Consider the following 18,099-nt stretch of genomic DNA (forward strand, 5'->3'; position numbering starts at 1 on the left):
CAATGTGGAATCACTCCAGCTGAATGCAACACGATAGGAATGAAGAGAAGATTCTGAAAAAATGTATTTGTTTTTTATATCAGTGAAGGAGAAACACATTTCACCATAATAACGTAAAAACCGACAATTCCAGCTATCGGTATTATTGCAAGTGCAATTAGATCAAATTTACTACCCGTAAGTGTTAATGGTGTCTCTGCCTTTACAGTGTTGTTTATTCAGTTGCTGTATGCGCCAGCTTTGTTTATGTATCAAACATGCCTCCTCATTTTATAATTGTGCTTTATTCCCTAAAAATGAGTAAAATACTTAAGGTGTGAAAAGAAAGTGTCCTGGTGAAGACACTACAGATTCAGAGAGAAAAAGAAAAGCAATATGGATAGACAGAGGTGGACTGTGTCAAATTTCTTATGGGGAAAAATTTGTAGCGGCTTCCTCATACTAGCATTTATGGCCAAAATCACACTGGCCTCCAGCCCACCGGGGTTTCCCCGGTAAGGCTTATGGCCAGTCTGTCCATAGAGAAAAAAAATATGAAATTCTGAAACACTTTGAACAAAATGAAAGAACATGTGATATTGCACGTGCTACAGGCTTAAATGAAGCAACGCAGAGAATTAGAAGGAATGCAGAGAAAATAAAAACACTTTCATAGAAGGAACAACATGAAATATAATAAAATCCATTAGATCAAGACACAAAGAATTGGAAGAGATGGAATGGCTGTCATCTGTTTGGATAGAAAATTAAACAAAGAACAAGTTTTCCTATGATAGAAGCAAAAGCATTAGCAATATTTTATTACGTAATAGTTGTAATAAAATATGTAAGTATTTTATAACGATTATTTGTTTGGTAATGTTTTGGTTAGAAATGCGTGTTCTATCTTGGGTGGTCGGCACTTAACCCTATTTTTCCCATAGTGCCTGTTATTTATATTGCACGAGAGTTTCTAGGAACACAACTATTGTGCTATACGAGGACTGACTGTATATACTTTGTCATCAAAGACAAGCATATGTAGTTCAGTACAGAGCGAGAACTCACACCAGTTTAATGTTGAGCCATGCTGATCTTTTATGTTTGTTGATTTCGTGACTTTTTACTCTCTAATTTTAAAGATTTAATAAAAAAAGATTTAAAAATTTTACTTACTCTCTAATTTTCAAATTTTTTTATTTGTCATGTTTCATCTATGTTATTAGGGTTAACGTAAGCACTATGAGTGGAAAATGGAAGTGTGTTGTTGTCTTTAGATATGAAGTTGAATGCAATGAAATGCTTGGATCAAGGAGAAACAATAAAAAAAAAAAGTGGCTAGTGTCTTAGGTGTTGGTAAAGTGACTGTAGGAGACTGGAGGAGAAAGAGTGGAAATTGAAAAATTGTGTTCAAAAAGAGCACCTGTATGTGATAGTGAAAAGTTGAATAGAAAAACAACAATGAAGAAAGGAGAATTTGAACAAACTTCTGAAGCTATTTTTTTGTAGTTCACACAGATGAGAGACAAGGGATGCCCAATTTCTGGACCAATTTTACAAGCTAAGGCTTTAGAATTTCATAACATTTTAATGAAGGGGAAGAACACCACTGTGGAAAAATTATCAGCTAGTATGGAAGAAATAGCAACATTTACTGCTAAATTAGTCAAAATTATTCAAGAAGAGAATTTGGATCAAATTTACAATTGTTACGAAATGGGCCTGAATTATAAAATGCTTCCATCCAAAACATTTGCAGCTAGAATAGAAACATCAGCTCCTGGTTATAAACTAAGCAAGGAGAGAATGATGGTACTGGCATGTTCAAATTCATCAGGGGGGAGCAGAAGCTTAAAGTTTTTGGTTATCAGAGGTTCTCACAGTCCACATTACTTCAGATAATCGGGACTCTACTGTACTATCCTAATACCTTTAGTGTTTGAGATTTTGTAAAAGAAAACTCTCATTGGAAAGTCAAAGAACCCCCAAGCTTTAAGAAATGTAAAATGTTTGCCTGTTAACTACGCAAATCAAAAAAAAAAAAATGCATGGATGGTTTCATGAAGAATTTGTCCCTAGCACAAAAAAATATTTGAACAAAAAGAAACTTAAAGCATTTTTAATTTTGGACATTGCTCCATCCCATCCAGATGAAAGTGAACTAGCTTTTGGTGATATCAGAGCTCTGTTTTTGCCACCTAATGTGACATTCCTTCTTCAACCTCAGATCAAAAATCAGATCAAAGGTGTTTTGGAGACTTTGAAAAGCAACTATAGCTGATGATGTCTCTTAAAACATCTGCTTCAAAATCTTGGAACAGGGACCAGTGTTGTTGAGAATCTTAAAAAAAATAAACATCAAGGAGGTTATTTACTGGTTGGCAAAAGCATGGAACGATGTTGAAACATCTACTCTTATTAAATCCTAGAAAAATATTTTATGCTGCCAATATGAGAATGCAATGGTAAATGAAGATGAAAGAGGTGAGGAAACCCTTTTAGAACTAGCCTTTCAGACACTTTTCCTACAGAGGATATTAAAGAGTGGATGGATTGAACAGCTGGAAATGACTGATGACATGATCATAAAGCTCATGGACAAACAAAAAGACGAAAGTGAAAATGACTTTGAAGAATGCACAAAAACTACAAAAAAAATTACACACGCGGGAAGGTCTAAATGCTACCTAGTCAGCTTTATGTTATATTGTACAGGAGAATACCACACGCCCACTGATGTTTTGTTACTTATGTGCCTACAAAGATAGCATCTAAAAAAGTGAGGAGCTTCTATGAAACAGAAAATTAAGGAATTTTTTATATGATATTAAGGTGTAGTGCTAATGACTGTATGTGTACATTTTTCTTATCTATGACTCGTAATTTTTATACATGCACTTTTTTTTTTTGTAATAAAACAGTTTTAAATAAAATTAAGTGTTTTATTGTATAATTTAAAAGTCATTGTGTTCAATAATTAGGTCTAACCTAAAAATAGTGTACATCATGTTAATATACAGGCAGTTTCCGCTTTACGAGTTCCTGGGTTTACAAGTTATTTTTTTTTCAAGTATCAGCAGAATTTAAAATATAAACATTTATTGCAATAAATAAATGCTAAACTTTCATAAATATGACATTTCAAACCACGCACATAGCTATACAGTTTGTGAAATTAGATTCAAAATTTAATTTTGAATCTTAATTAATTAATAGCATAAGCAATTAGTTTATATTAATTGCTTATGCTATTAATATAAAATAAAATATAAACATTAATTGCAATAAATAAATGCTAAACATTCATAAATATGGCATTTCAAACCACATGTAGATATACAGTACTACTACAACAGAGATTGTAAAAATGAAAGCGGTCGTTAATATTGCTAACTAATTGCAGCTCGCGGCTTCTACAACTGATGTCACTGATCTGCTTCAAGCTCACAAATGAAGATCTTGAAATGAAAAAATGTGAAGAAGCTGAGGAAAAGATTTAACAGTTGAAAATCCTGTTTGTTCCTTCAACAAACAGAAAAAGCAGATGAGATTTTCGAGTCAGAAGATTCAAATTTCGAGCACACTAGAAAAGTTGCTACAGATTTAAAAAAATGCTTATGCATGCTATCATGAAATTCATAAAGAAAAGAGTGTGCATTTAGTCGATGATGATGAAGAATAAAAACTCTCTAACATTTGTATGACATGAATAATTTCTTTATTATTATAATTTGCTTGATTTTAAAGGCCTGACCAAATAACCTGTTACTCATTACACATTTAACATACACATTTAAATTACACATTTAACATACAAAAATAATATTTTTGTATGTTAAATGTGTAATGAGTAACAAGCTATCAATATTTATGTAATATTAATACCGAGATAGACTTTATTTATAAAACTTTTTCAGCACATTGCGATTTGATGGAAATGTCTGATAATCTTAGTTCAGTTCAGGTAAGTTCACGTTGGCTTTCTAACAAATATTAAAGCATTATCGGAGTTTAGTTGTTTATTTTAATGTAATGTAACTTTAAAACAGTTATGAGGGAATTATTCCCAGTCATTACCTCAGAACAATTACCTTTATTGCTATAGCATTATGTCCCACTGAATAAACCTGTTTCTTTGAACTTTATAAAACTTTGACATTTTGTGAACAACATTTTCATCCAACTTCTCTAATAATGATGTTTGCCTGTTATTCTGGAAAAATAGTTTTGCATCCATTGTGTGATTTATCACTTCCACCACAATCTTTAAGGATGTACTCTTTCTACTGATTCTCATTTGCATGCAAATACAGTAAACCCCCGCTATTTGTGGTATCTGTATTCGTGGTCACTGATTTAATAAAAAATAAAACCTAAAAAAATGTGAATTTTAAAGCACCGTGCACATTTTCCGCCATAAAAAAACATGGGCTTAGCTAAAATGATCTTTCTCGGTTAAAACAGCACTCAGTGGGTGGGGAGAGAGGGGTGAAAAAATCGTGACCTTGGATATTTCTCGCTAATCCTTGTTCAGTATGTGTTATGCGCGTCATGGAAGGTTTTGTCGTTTGCTTTTAATTTATATGCTTATAAATTGAATAAATTAATTTATAAATTGATATGCTTACAAAAGTGATAAATCTACCGTTTTGCAGTGTAAAACAGACTTTTTCGAGTGTGTTAATGGAAGAAAGTAACTTTATTGTGGACAAGTTTTTTCTAACCCCTACAAAAATATGGCTACGAATAACAAGGGAAATGTGAAAAGATCAAAGAAGGTAATGACATTAGTGAATAACATTGAGTTATTAGATAAAATTTTTAATGGTGAAAATGTCTCCTCAGTGGCAAGACATTATAAAATCAATGAGTCAACGGTACGATCAATCAAGAAATCGGAAGGAAAAAATCTGCTGTAGTGTCCTTGAAAACACGCTAATTGCTTCAAAAATTTGCTCTGTAACTCGTGATGTTAAATTAGAAAAAGCTTTAAATCTGTGGATAGAAGACCGAACTCAAAATAAAATTCTGTTAAGTTCACTCATCATTCGTGAAAAGGCAAAACTCCTTTATCAACACTTTAGCGAAACTGGTGATAGCACTGGCGGGATAAGTTTTTTTTAGATAGCAAAGGCGCTGCTGGTTTGAAATTTCTAATAAATATTACATTTAATATTAAATTGTTTCTTATTTTCATTTCGATGCCATATGCTTGCATTTCACTATGCACTGCTTGTACTGTCTATGTACATAGTCATATTATGAAGGTACATATAATACATACATAGACAAAATTTTAGACTAGTTTTTCTTATATATTTCATACTTTGGAACGGAACCCCTTTATTACTATGGGAGCCATAACTCAGTATTCGCAGCATTTCTCAGGAACGTAACCCCCGCGAATAGCAGGGTTTACTGTATTGATCACAAGTGGACTTCTGGGAGTGATTTTGAAAGTAAATATTTCTACATAGTTCTTGTCTACATCTCCATATTCCTTTGAAATACAAATGCTTTCCTTCAGAAGATTTACTTGAATTGCTGGCCACCTTGTTTATGTTATTTATTGTACGTTACTTTTAACAGGGCCACAACTTTAAAAAAAGGTATACTGAAAAAATTCCTATAGGCAAATAAATAATCTAGCACTGCTGTGTCCATGTTCATAATGTAAAAACATTTATATTTATAATATAAATATAGATGTAGCTGTGTTCCATTTAGTATTCTTGTATGAGAATTTTTTAGTAGCTATACCTCATTAAAACATTTTTTGTCTGTCTTTTTTAATTGGCTCTGTTGCACTTCATGTGCTATGTACTGCTTGTACATATGTATTGTTGTCTATTATATTTTTCTTTAATAATAATATTCTTATACTTATATATATAAATATGACCTCAGAACCATCAATGGGGCCAAGAAATATTTCATTTTACATAAAACACATTAACCTTTTCATGGTGGCTTTCCTGAATGTCTGTAGGCTACCTACAGTCGTTTTTTTATTGGGGTGGACTCTGTGTAATGAGTTTCTTCATGAAATTTTGAAGTTTTATAAAAATTAAAACCTCACATTCAGAATTAAGCCAGATTTTTTTTTAAAATAAAATGATCTTTATTTTTTAAGCAATAGTATCCACTATGTATAATTCAACATTCATCAATTTCTGTTTTTGTAAGACAAAATCAAACAACAATGGCTGACAGGTCTGATATCTTTGGGCGCCTCCGTAGGCAGGAGCAGCAGCAGTGCATAGCACACGCTTCTTGATTAGACCGGGGTTCGAGCCCGTGACCACCAAATACGGAGGATGCAGAAAGGTCAGGAAATGACCACCGCATATCCCCGGAGCAATATGGCCTTAGTTGCTAATGCTCCTAAAAACCAAATAACAACTGATATCTTCCTCCATTTATCAAAGCTGTTTTTGTGCTGCCATTTCCAGTTTGTTAAAGGATCTGTTGATATTAATTGGAATGGATTTACAGTGAAATGTCTTATTGTTGGGTGCTACAAATTAGTTATAGAACTCTCTCTATATATATATATATACACACACACACAGGGTGATTCACTACCAGTGCGACAAACCTGCAGGAGGTGTAGGGGGCACAAAGACGAATCGGAATCACATAGCATTGCAGGGTCCGAAATGCCTTTGTCATGCAGTAGAGGACGTTGAATGGGAGGTCATGTGAACAGCGATCCCGCTCGAAGTCAGCATTTACGAACCGGTTCCCGAGGCAGTAGAATGGACGAATATTCAAATGTCGAACTGGCCAACATGCACCTCGTGTGTGGAGCTGCGGACTGTAACGGGCGGGCCGCTCTGCGCTTGTACCAGGAACGTTACCTGCACAGGCGTGCTCCTCACATACGATTTTCGCACGTGTGCACAGAAGGTTACGTGAGACTGGTTGTTTCACAAGAGGTACCATGAATCGAGAGCGAACGACGAGGACACCAGACAATGAGGAGAATGTCCTACGTCTTGCAGAAGGCAATCAGCGTACAAGTACTCGAGCGATAGGCCAATGATTGGGTATTTCCCAATCCACTGTATGGAGGATACTGTCAACAAACCAAATGAGTTCGTACCATCTGCAACGCGTCCAGTCATTGGAGCCTACGGATTATCCACTCCGGAGGACTTTTGCTACTTGGTTTCTTCAACAGAGTACGGCAGACAACGCATTTGCTGCGTCCATATTGTTCACGGATGAGGCAAGTTTCACAAGAGAGGGAACCTTCAATCAACATAATGCCCATTTGTGGGCTGTGGAGAACCCCCATGGTATGCGAACACGTGCAACCCAACGCAGTTTCTCTGTCAATGTTTGGGCTGGCATTGTTGGAGACCGCCTCATTGGACCGTATCGTCTGGACGGTAGGGCATACTTGATCTTTCTACAGCAAGTTCTGCCCGAACTTATTGAAGAAACACATGTTCCTCAGTCGTTGTGCCACTCAATGTGGTTCCAGCATGATGGGGCTCCCCCACATTACACCAATGATGTCCGCCAACACCTAAACGTTACATTTGGACAGCATTGGATAGTTCGTGGTGGTCCAATTCATTGGCCTGCTAGATCGCCGGACCTATCATGCCTGGACTACTTCTGCTGGGGTCAAATGAAGACATTGGTGTACGAGATCCCCGTTGATTCAATTGAAGACCTCATCGCTCGCATCTCTGTAGCTGCCGAGGAGATTCGAGACATGCCAGGAATCTTCCAGAATGTTAGGGATTCCATGCGGCGGCACTGTGAAGCCTGTGTGACTGCTTCTGGTCAAACTTTCAAACGCCTTCTGTAGCATGGCTTTTTGCCAGTGTAAAACTTGTTATTAAAATGATTTCTGTTACACTAACAAGTTGCTGTTTCTGTTCTTTTTCTTTGCTCACGCGACCTCCCACACGACGAAGGCATTTCAGACCCTGCAACGCTATGTGATTCCGATTCGTCTTTGTGCCCCCTGCACCTCCTGCAAGTTTGTCGCACTGGTAGTGAATCACCCTGTATATATCCTCCCTCCAATGTTTTTTTTTGCCATCTGTTAAAACAGTATACTGTTAACTGGAAATGCAGATAACAGGCAGTGCATACTGGAAAATTTTGGAACAATTTGTACATAAATGGGCAAATTTTGATATTTAATTTAATCAACCTTGAAAAAACATGTTACATATGTATATAAGAGGGTTAAGACAGTATAGGATCTTGTTAGTTTATTTCCAGTTTTTTAAAATAGCTGTTGAAAATAATAAATAACTGGAATAAATTTACAGCTAAATGTCCTTTATTGTGGGTTCTACAAATTAGTTATATCTCTCTATCCCCTTTCCTCCAATGCTTTTGATTTGTTAAATGAATAGCAACCAATAACACAAATTTTGGGGACAATTTTAACACCTGCCTTATAAACAAAGCACATTATAACAAAAAATGAAAATTTGATCTTTTTTTTTAACATTAGTACACAATGATTAATGATATCGATCCATTCAGCAAGCATTTTTATATAAACAAATTTCATTTCAAACTTTTTTATTTTACTTTTACTATTTTTCCATTAGTGGATAAAATGGGTTAGATGTTTTAACTGGCAAATACACCATTACTTTAATTTTTTTTTTTTAATAATGCTGTTCTTTAAAATAAAAATATTTAATAGATACTTGCTGTACTTTAAAAAAAAATTTCAAAATTGCCAATTTCTTATAACTATCCTATTCTTCCAAATGAAACATGTTTACAATGCATAAATGGGAAATAAAGAAAAACTCAGCCACATAATCTAATAGCTAGGTAATGATTTCCAAACCATTTCTGGAAATCATAGCATAGACAAAAACTATCTCAGAAATAATTTTCCATAGCATTATATAGCTGGTTACATTCTGGATCAGATTTTGAATCCCCCCCCCCATACATTCTCAAGAATGTACTATTTTGGGTTATAAACAAAATAAGCAAATTTCACAGTATTGCAGTATGATTACGGAAAAATACTAACTGTGGTCAGTAGCAACAACTTATAAAAATATACAAACTGCTCAGGTACACTTCTAATTATGCTTTTAGCAGTTTTTGCCATTCAAAATATGATTTCACCCTTGAAAAGAATTGTATATTGTTTACAAAAATTTAACCGAATATTTCAAAACCGACGTGGTAGCTGATTCCTCTCTCGGAAGAAAATGCTGTTTTGCAAGTATCCTGTGTGCATTTAATGTTTCATTGATGTATTTTTTATTGTATCTCTAATTGAGGTAAGACAGAAAAAGAAACTGAATGGCTACAGACAGAAATAACTCTCAGGTATTTATAAAAATTTAATCATCTATACAGTTAGTCCCCAACTTACATAAGCCTGAGTTACGTAACTTCAGACTTTGGTAAAATCGTTAACATACTTGCTGTATAATTTTTAAGAGTGAAGTCGAATTAAGAAACAATAAGTATAAGTTTTTATTTTCATTCCCATACAAACTATGTTGGATAATAACCAGAGGTGTAACTAGAATCTAGGTAAATAACTAGAGTTAACATTTCATTTTCTGCTTTAAAAGTTCTGAAGAAATATTTGAGAACATGTGTTTGAGACAGGTGAACTATGTCACACTTCAGAGAAACCCCTACAGCCATGTGGACTGTCTCCCATTGGCTATTTCTTAGGAGAATTACATTCTAGCCATTCATTTCTACATCCTTTCCTTTCTTTCTGGATTGTAGAGTCAATTCAGTTTTGTTTGAGAGCGAAGTGGGAGCTTTTGTTTGCATTTTGTATGTAATATTTGTTACACACGTCGGGTTGTCGGGGTGAAGTTGAAATTCATGTTGTCCTACCATTTTCAACGACTTCACGTCAAACTATCATAAGTAGGGTGCACCCTTCATTCACATGTTGCAAGGTGTGACAGCACTTCTTGTAACTTAACCCTGTGAAGTTCTTTACAGAAAATTTCATTTTGACTGTTGTCGTGGTACCCCTGAGAGAATGAGTGACAGCGGTACTAGTAACTCTACCAAGAAAAGGAAAGCGATTGATTTGGATCAGAAAATTAAAATCATAAGGATGTATGAAAATGGTCAAACATTAACAAGTTTTGTGCGGAATTTAGATTTGGCACTGTCAATGGTGAACACATAATAAAGGACAAAGACAGAATATATGAAGCAGTGAAGGGATCAGCACCAATGAAGCAACTATAATAACCGAGGCTAGAACAGGACTAATAAGCATGATGGAAAAGTTACTTATTGTGTGGATGGAAGACCAGATTCAAAAACACATCCCCTTAAGCCTCCACCTCATCCAAGCAAAGGCTCGTGCTATTTTTGAGGATCTTAAGAAGAGGAGCAATGATACCAAAACCACTACTGTTGTGAGTTGAGGTTGGTTTGATAGCTTCTCTAAGAGAAGCAGATGCCATAAGTGGTGAAGCAGCAAGGGTAGATGGTAAGACTGTTAAAAAAATTCAAGGACAAATTGGATGAGATAAGAAGTAGTGGTTATTTGCCACAACAAATATTTAATGAACTTTCTTGGGAAAAAAATGTCTAGGAGGACTTATATTTCTATTGAAGAAAAGTCAATGTCTAGGTTTAAAGCTGCCAAAGATAGAAACTGCTCTTAGTGGGGGGGGGGTTAACATTGTGGGTTATAAACTTAAACCTTAGTGATTTATCACTCAGAAAACCTGTAGGCTTTTAAGGGCATTGACAAGAAATCACTTACTGTACATTTCAGGGCTAACTCAAAGGCCTAGGTGACAATAACCTTGCTTGAAGAATGATTTCTAAATGTGTTTGTCCCTGAAGTTGAAAAATATTGTGCCTTTTAAGATATTAACGTTCCTTGACAACACTCCCTGTGATCCTAAATATCTAGATGATCTGCACAATGTCAAGGTGGTATACTTCCCTCGAAATACAATGGCTTTGATTCAAACAATGGATCAGGGAGTTATCCGGGCATTCAAAGCTTACATGTGGACAACATTTTCTGAAGCTCTAAATGCAACAGAGCAAGGGTAGGTGGATTTGTGATAAATTTTTCGAGATGTTTAACATCCTTGATAGAATACGCAACATTTCAAAAGCCTGGAATGATATAACAACTTGTATAAGTGGAGTTTGGAAAAAACTTCTAAAACATTCCGAGCTTGACAGCAAAGGCTTCAACAAAGATGGGCTGATTTCTTCTGTTACCAAAGAAATTGTAAACTTAGCCCAGAAGTTGCAACTGTTCCTAGAGGACGAAGATGTAGACAAGCTTGTGGATGAACGAGGTGATTTAACAAGGGGAGAGCCAAATCCATTGAGAAATCAGAGCAACCCAAGAAGCAGTTCAAAGTAAAGGAAATGGCAAAGCATTTCGTAAAATTCAGGAAGGTCTCTATATGTTTGATGGAATGGATCAAAACACCAAAATTTTCTTGAAAATAGAAAGAAAAGTTCAAGATTGCTTATCAGCTTATCGCAAATTTATGAAGGAAAAAAAACAAAGCATATGAAACAGATGACGGTCGAAGAGTTTAAATCATGTATTACTACCCTGAACTATACTCAGCCTACAACACCCTGTGATTAATGTGTCTTATTAATGTTTCAGGTTTGTTTTAAATTACGTTCAGTTCATCACCTGAAGTATATAGACTGATTCATTCTGTGGTTTTGATTCCCTTAATAGCCATTATAAAAGCCTACACGGCATATGAAATGCATATCAGTTTTTACAGTACAATAACATGCGTTTTTTTCTTCCTTTTATGTTTTCTTTTCTTATGTGTCACTTCCACTACTTCACCACTGTCTCCAGATAAAGTTTTTAATTATTATGGTATGTAACTATTTTTCTTTATTCTTCTGAGGATATTATGTGGTTTTTGTAATTTTGGCATATCAGGGATATAGTAGCAATATTTTATTAGTCATTCCCGAGTTACATAGAAAGCGACTTACTTAAGAAGTCCTGGAATTTTCTCTTATGTATAATGGGGACAGACTATTCCCTCGATTAGAACATTAAAAATTAAATTGACTAATTGAGTCTAATATAATTCAGTGGTCCACACTTTGGAAACTATTGTAGTAGTAGCTGATTCCACTTTGTGAGTATAGAGTTTTTTACTAGTGTGTATTGTGAAATTTGTGTTTTGCCATGACTGAATTTTTTTATGTTCCTCGTGGGGGATGTGTTTGCATTTTTGTTATATCAAAAGTCATGGTTCAGATGTGGTATACCAAGGTTGCACTGTAATTAGAGGTGGTTTCCCCCCATTGATATTAAGGGAGGCAGCTGTATTGCTACTACTGCCTGAGATTTTGTTAGTGCAGTTTTTAATTTCTAAACTATAATTGTTAGGTAAGTATAAATAAAGTTTCCTTTATTCTAATATTACTATGCATGTTTGCATTTTAACAAAATTTAAAGGTTTGTTACCAGCATTATTTTTGTTTTCAGGCTGCGGGAAGATGGTGAAGGAAGTGCTTTTGACCACCAGTCTTCAAGTACAATCAAACTTAATAATGGTACAGTCCTTTACTTGCGAGAAGTTAACAGGTTTTTATCACTGGTGTGCATAGTTCGAGAAGATAATTTCACAAGGGAATGTATGTATACACTAGTATGAAAGCTTAATACTCCTTAGTCAGTCATAAATTAAGTTCTAACCTAACAGTTATTTTCTAACCTAACACAGAAATACACAAATATAGATGAGAGAATGATAAAATCATTGAAAAGTATGCCGAAGTAAATGTTATTATTTTAACATTTACTTCAGCATTGTAGTGATTGCAACTTTTCAAAATGTTTTTGTGTTGCTAGTATATTAATTGTGCTAATATACATGAGAGCAGCTGATCATATTTCACTTTTTAAAAGCATTGATCATTATGCATTCATTTGCCTTTTTTTTTTTTTTTTTTTTTCTTTTTTTAAAATTAATATGAAAATACTTTTACACTAGCAGCAGCAGTATCAGTAGAAGTATTATAATTTAGTTTCAAAAAACTTTACCAGTAAGTTCCATGATATTATCTGAACCTAATTAGGGAAGATGAGAAAGTGCACTATTTCCATTAATGAAAGTAGCTGAGAAATTTTTCTGCACTGACATCTTAGTATCATGCCCCCCCCCCCCCCCCCGTACAAAAATCATCACCCCTTATGGTTAATTGTGAATTATCTGCCCTGTAAATCAGTTTTTGCTAGTGTAGTTAATTCATACATTAATGAAAAGGAAAGTCAGATTTGTCCTTTTTTATTCCTTTTTCTTTTTAAAACTAACTTACTAACTCCCATGCTCTACCACCATTCTTGCCTCTTTTTGTGGCAGAGCTGTGGGGAAGTCTACCTTCAAAGCTGAAAACAGCAAATGATGAGCAGCTCTCACATTAATGTGCTTCTAACACTCAACTCAAATAAATTTAACAAAAGAACAGAAAAATTGCACATTATGTACCATTTTATGCTCCAACGCCTAATATTTCCTTCAACCAGCAGTGTTCCCTGTGCTGCATGGCTGCAAACAACATATTTTTATGTTTAATCACAGCTACTGTTTTGTCATACACAAGTTAGAAAAATGACTAGCCCTATGACATCAGCCATACTCGGTACTTGTAAGTCAGTTATTCTAAACCAGCTGCATCTGAGTACTGCATACAAGTCTGGTAGCCTCAGTTTATCAGGAAGGATATGGATCTGTTGGAATGGGTGCAAAGAAGAGCAACAAGATTAGTCTAGATCATAAAAAGGTCTTCTTACCAAGAAGACCTGGGTACTGTAAATTGCAAGGTTTAGAAACTACCTGTGAAAAGATCTGATTGAAGTGTTTAAGGCTAAATTCTGACGTCATCATCACTCTTCTCAGATTTTTTTTTTTTTTTATGAAAACCACAAACACGAGAGGTATTAGAACCTATAGTATTTAGTACTGTGCTTGGGTTGGAGGTTAAGAAGACGAAAGAAGATATTTGTTGACATTAGACTTGAACTTCTGTAGACTGTTTTTCAGGAAATATGTATGAAGGAAGGTTGTTCCAGAAAACGGCAGTTGAATGAATAAACGAGGAAGATGAAAAGTTGTTTCTGTGAGTTTGAAGTTGGACATTAAATGAATGTTGGCTGGTGGTGGCACGTGTTCAGACTGTTTTGAAAGAGAGAGCGGGAATTATAGAAGCCAATTCAGAAGAACAGTGCTCATGGAAGTATCTGTAGAAAAGGCATGCAGCAGAAACAGTACATCTATGAGATAGCGAGTGGAGAGACTGTTAGAGAGGAGTCATTAATTAACCTAGCTGCCCTCTTCTGAATGGAATCTAGAAGCCTGAGAGAGGTTTTGGGGGCACTGCCCCAGATGTAGGAACAATATTCCATTGTAGGGTGGATTTGCGATTTGTACAGAGTGAACAGCTGTTTGGAAGAAAAGTAACACCGAGAGCGAAAGAGAAAACCAGGTTTTTTAGATGCAAAGGAAGCAATATTTGTAATGTGCTTGTGTCAAGAGATTAGAAGTCAGGGTGATTCCCAAAAGAAATATATCATTTTGCCTAGAAATCGGAGTGTCACCAAAGATAAGAATAGGAGCAGAAGAATCCTTTTTTGCGAGATATAAGAAAAGACTGAGTTTTTGAAGGATTGAAATCCACTAAGTTGTCTTTGCCCCACCGGAGAATTACCAGGAGATCGGCATTTAAGGAATTGGTAGTGGATATTCGAGAAGTTGAAGCTGATTGAGCAGGGCAAGGTTTTTCAAAATGGAAAGTGAAATGCGATGTGCTGTCATCAGCAAAACTATGGATAGGATTTCCAGTCAATGGAAGAAGGTTATTAATGTACAAGAGGAAAAGAGTGGCTCACACCAGCATTAGTGGAGAAGTTAGAAGACAGAGAGCCATCTACCATCACCCTCAGTGAGCGATCAGAGAGAAAACTGGATAACCAATTACAAAAAAACAGTTGGCAAACCATAAGATGGAAGCTTGTTTAGGAGACCTTTATACCAAACACGATCGAAAGCCTTAGAAATGTCAAGAGCAACTGCTTGTGTTTCCCCGAACTTTTTCATTAAATTTGTCAATAAATGGGTAACATAAGCCAGAATATCACCAGTGGATTGACACTGACGGAATCCATACTGGTGATTGTTGATCAGAAAGGTTTCTAGGTAGTTTATGAGTTGGCCGTTAATTGATTTTTCCATTACTTTAGAAAGAGTACAAGTAATTGCAGTGGGAGGGATTTGTTACCTTTTTAGGAACTGGCTGGATATGAGCAAATTTCCAAGCAGAAGGAAAAACACCTTTTGAATAAGAAAGTGAAAAAAAGGTGGCAAAGAACAGGAGCACAGGTTTTGGGAACAAGTGGAGAAATACCATCAGGATCTGGAGCTTTCTTAGCATCAAGATTCGTCAAAATCCTTCTGACATCCTTTTGACAGAAGAAGACAGGAGGCATTAAATGGAGAACATTGGGAATGGTGGGAGGTGTTTTACCAAGATCATTAATACATGAATTGGAAGAAAAATGGGATGCTAGCAGTTTGGCTTTATCCTTGGCTGGAGTGACAACAGAACCATCTAGTTTTGACAGAGGTGGGAGCAGAGATGGGCAAAAGGTTCGGCCAATAATAGCTTTGGCAAGAGACCAGAATGCTCGGCTACCATTGGGGCAAGAAGCAAGTTTTCTACTCTTAGCCTGTTCAAAATCTAGTTTGGACTAATTAATAACTGCTTTACGATTGTTGCAAGCTTTGGTGTAGGTGGAAAATGAAACTGAAGAATTGAAAGCAAGTCAATTACGATATGCAGCATTCTTCTCTTGAACAGCCTTAGCACATTTATTGGAAAACCAAGGTTTAGATAAAGGACAAGATTTTAAAATGCAGTGTGGGATTAAGGATTCCATTCCTACAAGAATACAGTAAACCCCCACTATTCGCGGTTTTGCGATCGCCGATTTAATATAAAATGAAACCTAAAAAAATGTGAATTTTAAAGTTCTGTGAATATTTTCCGCCATAAAAAAACATTGGCGTGGCTAAAATTATCTTTCCCAGTCAAAACAGCGCTCAGTGGGTGGGGGAGAGGGGTGACAAAATCGCGAGCGTGGGTATTTCTCGCTAATCCTTGTTCAGTATGTGTTATGCGCTTGTCATGGAAGGTTTCGTCATTTGCTTTTAATTTATATGCTTATAAATTGAATAAATTTTCAATTTATAAATTGATATACTTACAAAAATGATAAATCTACCGTTTTGCAGTGTAAAAGAACAGAAAAAAGTGTGTTAACGGAAGAAAGTGACTTTATTGTGGACAAGTTCTTTCTAACCCCTACAAAAATATGGCTACGAATAACAAGAGAAATGTGAAAATATCAAAGGTGATGACATTAGCGAATAAAATTGAGTTACAGTGGTACCTTGGATTACGAGTAACTTGGTCTGCGAGTGTTTTGCAAGACGAGCAAAAATTTTTAATAAATTTTAACTTGATAAATGAGCAAGGTCTTGCAATACGAGTACAATCAGTCCTCGTATAACAAGTGTTTACACTACACAAATTCGATCATACACGATTTATAAATAGGGGAACGATATCTTATATAACACGAACCGAATTCGCTTATGCACGATTCGCCTTTGTGTTTACAAGAAATGGCAGTCGAACGCAGAATCACCCCAAATGAACGCAACACGATGGGAATGAAGAGAAGATTCCGAAAATGTATTTATGTGTTTTATATCAGTGAAGGGGAAACACATTTCACCATAATAACGTAAAAACCAACACAATTCCAGCTATCGGTATACAGTAATCGCAAATGCAATTAGACCGAGTTTACTACCAGTTTATAACAGATTCTACTAGCAGAAACGCAACTGGAAATTGTTTTTATTGTTTTATTGTAGTAACCCCTTGAAATGTGCTTTAGGAAAATGTGAGGTGTTAATAGTGTATCTCTGCCTTTATGGTGTTGTTTATTCAGTTGCTACACAGGCGCAGCTTTGTTTATGTGTATCAAGGGTGCCTCCTCATTTTGTAATTGTGCTTTATTTCCTAAAAATTGCCTACCGAGCGTCACGTGATCACATGCTGCTCGGGATTGTGGTTAATCGTCTCGCATGTTCGGTCTCAGTCGGCATACCTCATTCGTATACAGTCAACATTGTAGTGAACATTCGTGCTAGCGTTGTGACCACGTGTATGTGCGTAAAGCAATTTTTTTTTTTTTTTTTTGTGTTCAAATTTAGTGACTGTTATTTATTAACTGTACACTACGAAAATGGCCCAATGAAGAAGAGGGTTCAAAGGAAGGTGGTAAGAAGGAAATCATCGAGAAGCACGAACAAGGTATGAAAGTGGCCGCCATCGCAAGATTTTATAAGAAGTCTACGTCAACAATTTGCACAATATTAAAGAAGAAAGAAGAACTAAGGGGACTAGATGTAGCAAAAGGAGTCACGAGAATATCAAAGCAATGGCCACGTATTCTGGAAGATGTTGAAAGGTTGCTTTTGGTGTGGATAAATGAGAAGCAACTAGCAGGTGATACTGTGACCGAGAACTTGATCTGTGAGAAGGGAAAGGCCTTGTACGCCGACCTCGTCAGTAAACAGCCAGGTACGTCTAAAGAAAACGAAGAAGGCTTCAAGGCGAGCAGGGGATGGTTTGATAACTTTAAGAGGAGAAGTGGCATCCATAGTGTTGTGAGGCACGGAGAGGCTGCGAGTTCGGACGCTAAGGCAGCTGAGGCGTTCGTTGCCGAGTTCCAGAAGCTCATGGTTTCCGAGTGTTACCTGCCGCAGCAAGTTTTTAATTGCGATGAAACGGGGCTTTTTTGGAAAAAGATGCCAAAGAGGACCTACATTACAGCAGAAGAGAATGCAATGCTCGGTCACAAGCCCATGAAAGACTGTCTCACCCTCTTGCTGTGCGCTAATGCAAGCGGTGATTTCAAAGTCAAGCCCCTGCTTGTGTATCATTCTGAGAATCCACGAGCCTTCAAGAAATGCAAGGTGCAGAAGAGCCAGTTAAATGTTATGTGGAGGTCCAACAGCAAGGCTTGGGTCACTCGTATCTTGTTCGTTGAGTGGATCAATG

At 36.1% G+C, this 18,099-nt stretch overlaps 1 protein-coding gene across 2 annotated transcripts in view; it reads left to right on the top strand.

The window, feature by feature from the left end:
• Positions 1–18,099, top strand: part of RagC-D (Ras-related GTP binding C/D) — a 166,652-nt gene that overhangs the window by 134,528 nt on the left and 14,025 nt on the right. For both annotated transcript variants that reach the window (XM_090373298.1, XM_090373299.1), the window contains one exon: positions 12,455–12,603. In XM_090373298.1, coding sequence (XP_090229424.1) covers positions 12,455–12,603 — 149 coding nt within the window. The remainder of the gene's footprint in view (positions 1–12,454; positions 12,604–18,099) is intronic.

This window comes from Mastigoproctus giganteus, chromosome 5 (assembly GCF_048544385.1).
Source record: "Mastigoproctus giganteus isolate SK-2022 chromosome 5, ASM4854438v1, whole genome shotgun sequence".
Taxonomy (NCBI): domain Eukaryota; kingdom Metazoa; phylum Arthropoda; class Arachnida; order Uropygi; family Thelyphonidae; genus Mastigoproctus; species Mastigoproctus giganteus.